The sequence below is a fragment of the Gekko japonicus genome, unplaced genomic scaffold (genome assembly GCF_001447785.1).
Source record: "Gekko japonicus isolate JY-2015 unplaced genomic scaffold, Gekko_japonicus_V1.1 scaffold3388, whole genome shotgun sequence".
NCBI lineage: Eukaryota > Metazoa > Chordata > Lepidosauria > Squamata > Gekkonidae > Gekko > Gekko japonicus.
In genome coordinates, this window is record NW_015174939.1 from 146,514 (window position 1) to 152,513 (window position 6,000).

General features: G+C 39.1%; 1 protein-coding gene across 1 annotated transcript; it reads right to left on the minus strand.

The window, feature by feature from the left end:
• Positions 1–4,624: 4,624 nt before the first annotated feature.
• LOC107122075 (zinc finger protein 135-like) lies at positions 4,625–5,704 on the minus strand (the record flags this gene model as incomplete). Its single annotated transcript, XM_015425102.1, has 1 exon — positions 4,625–5,704. A coding segment is annotated over one exon (1,080 nt), but the record flags the coding sequence as incomplete, so codon positions are not given.
• Between the last annotated feature and the right edge of the window lie 296 nt (positions 5,705–6,000).

Below are 6,000 nucleotides of genomic sequence, written 5' to 3' on the forward strand. Positions count from 1 at the left end.
GCCAACAGCCACCCATGATTGGTTTTAAGAGAACAAGGAATTTAAGAGAAATTCTTATGAGATCTGATTTTAAATGATGAGATGAGGTGTCAAAATTACCTAGAGGCCATTTCAAATCTTACTCTTGTGCCACATGTCCAATGTCCCTGGAGATTAAGGAATTTGTACACCCAACCTCTCCTGCCAACCTAGCAGTTCGAAAGCGAGAAATTGCTAGTAGATAAATAGGTACCACTTCAGTGGGAAGGTAACAGCGTTCCGTGCGCCTTGGTGTCTAGTCATGCCAGCCACATGACCATAAAAACATCTTCGGACAGCGCTGGCTCTTCGGCTTTGAAATGGAGATGAGCACCGAAACCCTAGAGTCGGATTTGACTGGATTTCGAGCAAGGGAACCTTTACACCCAACCTTGGGGTTTAAGTATTCCTTGTCATCATTTTTGAACTCTAATTCTAAGAAATGTATATATGGGATTTTATGTGACTGCAATTTATTGTACATTAGGAGTACCATCAGACCCATGAAGTCAAAAATCTTAGAACTCCGGTCCCGCATTCAAAATCAAAATTTAAAAGCACCACTCATGAATCATTTTATTAGGCCCAATTATGAACCTGATTCCTTCCGATTTTTTATATTGTACATTTTTCGAGGACATACATAGAATGAGGTTGATGCAGCAAAAGTCTTATTACAACAGGAAGCCAAAATGATTTATGATTTTCAAACTTTGTCTCCCCATGGTTTAAATCAAAGTATTGATTATAGCTGTTTCTTGTGATTGGTGGTTCTGAAATACAGCCAGATGAAACACTGTTGTTATAAGTAGTTATAGAAGCATTTGGTTAAAAAATGTTTTGAACTAGGTTCACTTTAAATTTTGGGCACTTGCTCTTTTAAATTAGAAAGTCGCTCCAACTGAAATATTACACACATTCTACTTTGAACAGCTATGTAGTCAACATGAGATGAAATGAGATTCTTAAATGTGGTGAGAAATCACGACTTTAATTCTCCATGTCAAAAAAGCTTGTTTCACCTGGTTTTTAATTTTTTTTTAAAAGTATATTTATTGGGTTTTTACATTACACACCTATATTGCAATTACATATCACTTCAACAGCAAGATTACATTCAAGCTTCCCATACCTCACTTCACCAACACTACAACACAGGACAGCTTATCAATTGCCCATCATATACAACATTATACTCTTAATCTTGATCTTACTATCTTACCTATATAACAGCATTGAATAAAGACCTCTAATTCTTTCACCTTAATGATCCTCATACTGTCATACTAATAATTAATATCATTTCATTCAGTGATGTGCAACATAATTTTAACTTATTGTTAAGTTATGTTCTCCTTAATCAATCCTAGCCCCTCCTACTACATCCTGTTGGTTCTTTCAAACAATATAGGAACATATGTTGTTTATATATAAATATATATATATTTTTCCATATTCTCTTGTTCTCTTGTTACCCTTAACTTCACACTTTATTAATATTTGTATATGACATTCCTACTCCAAATTTACTTTACTTCATTTCAATTACATTCTTTATCCTTTAGACTACATTCTTAGCCTTGTTTTAGCAAAACTTATCTAACTCCATCATAACCACCGCCCTAGTATACCGCTTACTCATAACACAACCACAGTCCTCCTCCTATCTCATATCTCTAAACATCGCTACACGATCTATGCCACCATCATTATTTTTACTATTTCCCATCAGGGATTAATCAGTTTACTATTTATCTTAGACAGACCTATAAATCATGAGTTTTTACCCTATTTACCTTGCTTTCAAATCTAATCTTCCAAACCATTCAAAACCTATTAAATTCATCAAATATAATTTTTCAACTATCTAACCCTTTCCACCAATTTTTATAACACAAAAGAAAACCATTACTATTTATACAAAGCCTTTAAATTCATTTCAACTTCCCTATAGCATTATTCTAAATTCATTATAAAAAACAAAAAAGAAAATAAGATTTTTAATCCTATCCCGTTTTTATCCCCTTTAATTCATATTCCATCTTGATTTTCCCTTAATTCCCGACAAATTAAATTTAATTTACCCTTTTCCACCATCCCATTATAAAATAATCACAACTGATAACACTAAATAGAAATATAACTAAATAGACACCTCCACCTATAATTCAAGAAGTAAATAAAATAATTTTTAGGTCGTATCCCAGTTATTCTGAAGAAGTCTAATTTCCCCGTTTTTATATAATTTATTTTTTTCCTTTTGCATCTGCTTTCTCTTCCTCTGCCTCATCCCTTCTTGGTGACTTCATTCTTTGTAGCTCCCTTGACCTCCAGATCTCGTCCTTCTTCCCAACCTTCCTTTTTCCCTAGCTTAGTGTCTCTTTTACTTTCCCATTTCCGTTCCTTGCTTCTCTTGATCCTTCCCTCTCTCCTATTTCCAGTTTCGGACCTCTGTTTACTTCTTTTTTGCAGTCCTTTCCTCTGTCTTAGCTTGGCTCTAGTTGGTTTTTTGCTTGGTCTCTCCTTTGTCTTTTCCATTGATAGACATTTTATTTCCACACAGTCCACCACCTGAATTTCACCAAAATTTTCTTCTTTATCACTCTCTCTCTTCTCCTTTTGGTCTTCCTCAAAAGCCTCCTTAACATTGTTTTGTTCCTGGTCTTCTTCTCCTATTTCATTTTCTGTCTTATGTAACTTTCCCAGTATTTCTTTGCGCGCCTGTTCACAACCACTCTGAATTGCTTCTTGGACTGCTTCCCTCAAAGCTTTTAAGAATTGTTCCATGGTCATTTGCTCAGCTTCCATGTTTTCCTCTGACTCCTCCTCTTCTCCCACTATATACTCCATTACAGCCATATTTCCAGTTCTTATCCTACAAGGTCCCAGTACTATCTCTTTATTTTACAGTCTCTGAATCTTTAGTCCCCTTACTTTTCTCTTAACCGCTTGACCGAACCAGCACGATTCACGAAGCTCTCATCCCCCCCGAAGAAAATACTATGAAAGGCTTACAATTAAGTCCATTTGCTTGACGGCCGTTTTCCCTTTCCGTTTAAGACACAGTTATTTTGGGGAAATATCTTCTCATCCAACCCTCTCAAGATTCTTTTCTCTGCTTCTATGTTGCTGTGCTGCTGCGTTTATAATCCTTTTAAACGTTTGAGGAATAAAAACAGATGGTCACGTCTAATTGAACATGGCAGCCATGTTCTCCTGTTGCTCGCTTCGGCTTCGGGGCTGTTCTGGACACACTCACCCTGCCCTGCTGATTGTGGGGGAGGGCCAAAAAGACGCCCCCTGCTCAAGCCTCCACCACCAGGGAGCTGGTCGAGCTCTCCCGACATGTGGGAGGCTTGAATGCAGCAAAAACAGTTCGGGCAGTGACGGAGCAAGCCAAGCTCCCACCCGCCCGTCGATGCGCCATACCGGAAGATCAGCAACCCTTCTTGTCCTGGTTTTTTAATTTTGATGCTCGTATTTTTGATTCAGTGATTATAGGTTCTTCTTTTGAAAAAGCACCAGCGATATGTGGGAACCCTTTAGCTAGCAAACATGTGAAGCATTGTTGGAACCTGCCTCCTTCATTCTCCATTGATGGGACCTGCCTTTTGTGAAGAACTTAAAAGAGGACTACAATTAAAGTTTTTTCCTCCTCTGGAAACGTTTGTGGAATATTCATTATACAAGTATCACCAATAAATTTCTTCTTTGTGCAGTATTGCTTGTTTGTATGGAGATATTGTTCTAAAAACGAGGTGGAAGATAGGGATTTCTTCGTTATGTATGCTGATTGTTTGAATGTATGTACATTTTGTTATAGTTCTATAGTAATTATTGCATGATTCATATTCCATACACAGTTTTTTGGTTTTTTTAATTCTTTATTATTATCTCCTTGGTTTGGTTGTCTCTTTCAAAGATCAGCACCCATAGAGTCTACCCCCTGGGAGTAAGAATTTTTTAAACCTCTGGCTCCACCCTTTCTCCATCACTCCATCCCTTTTGACCTGCTCCGCCCAGGTCACACAGGTGTATCCTGGGCATACAGGTGCATCCTGGGAGCCATGGGTTAATTTGCTCCCCCCCATTTGTCTCAGAGAAAGAAATGTTTAAAGTCTGCTTGCCATCTCTCCAGGAGGCAATGCATTTCTCCAGTCTATGAATAGCTTTTTATTGTAATAAATGCCTATGAATCAAAAGTACGCTCTCAGCTTACAGATACACAGCTAAACAGCATACTAGTGCACAGACACTGACTCCAGATTTTGATGCAATGATTCAGAGCAAGAGGTGTCAGTTATTAAAGACCCTTAAATATAGGAAATGTTTTAAGAATGTTTGTATTTTGACTAGAAAGTAATATTTTAAATTGGATTTCCTGTGACTTTCTGAAGTTTATATCTCCGATATCTGGCATTACATTTTATCCGACTCATGGCCCGGACCAACAAAGTGACATTTATGTCAGATAAGACAGTCGTAACAAATGAGTTCGACATCTCTGAGCTCAGCAGTTACATAGTGTGGTTTCTTTCATGGTCTTGAAGAAAGCCACTCTGATTGAATCTTTTTCCAAACTCTGAGCATTCAAAAAGGCTTCTCCCGTGTGGGTTCTTAGATGATTTTGAAGAGCGCTACTGTGGCTGAATCTCTTCCCACACTCTGAGCATTCAAAAGGCTTCTCCCCTGTGTGGGTTCTTAGATGTTCTTGAAGATGGCCACCGCGACTGAATGTCTTCCCACATTGTGAGCATTCAAAAGGCTTCTCCCCTGTGTGGGTTCTTAGATGTTTTTGAAGAGTGCTACTGTGACTGAATCTCTTCCCACAGTCTGAGCATTCAAAAGGCTTCTCCCCTGTGTGGGTTCTTAGATGTTTTTGAAGAGTGCTACTGTGACTGAATCTCTTCCCACAGTCTGAGCATTCAAACGGCTTCTCCCCTGTGTGGGTTCTTAGATGCATTTGAAGAGCGCTTCTCTGACAGAATCTCTTTCTACACTCCAAGCATTCAAAAGGCTTTTCCCCTGTGTGGGTTCGTAGATGTTCTTGAAGATAGGCACTACGACTGAATGTCTTCCCACACTGTGAGCATTCAAAAGGCTTCTCCCCTGTATGGGTTCTTAGATGAGTTTGAAGACTGCTATTCTCACTGAATCTCTTTCTACACTCTGAGCATTCAAAAGGCTTGTCCCCTGTGTGGGTTCTTAGATGTATTTGAAGACCACTACTCTGACAGAATCTCTTTCTACACACTGAGCATTCAAATGGCTTTTCCCCTGTATGGGTTCTTAGATGTATTTGAATACCACTACTCTGACAGAAACTCTTTCTACACTCCGAGCATTCAAAAGGCTTGTCCCCTGTGTGGGTTCTTAGATGTATTTGAAGACCACTACTCTGACAGAATCTCTTTCTACACTCCGAGCATTCAAAAGGCTTTTCTCCTGTGTGGGTTCTTAGATGTTCTTGAAGACCGCTACTCTGACTGAATCTTTTCCCACACTCTGAGCATTCAAAAGGCTTCTCCCCTGTGTGGGTTCTTACATGTTTCTGAAGATGGCTACTCTGACTGAATCTCTTCCCACAGTCTGAGCATTCAAAAGGCTTCTCCCCAGTGTGCGTTCTTAGATGAGCATGAAGATGGCTACTGCAACTGAATCCCTTCCCACACTCTGAGCATTTAAAAGGCTTCTCCCCTGTGTGGGTTCTTAAATGTTCTTGAAGATGACCACTGAGACGGAATGTCTTCCCACACTCTGAGCATTCAAAAGGCTTCTCTCCTCTGTGGATTCTTTGGTGCACAAGGAGCTGTGCTCTGTATCTGAAATAATCTCCACACCAAAAGCATTTACAAGCATTCATTATACTGTACTTTTGAATCACCATTTTAGCTTTTCCACCCACTGACAGCGTCATTTCACTCTCTGAGGAAATAAATTTTTTCCCTCCTAAATGAATCCTTTGGTGTCGAACAAGGTCTG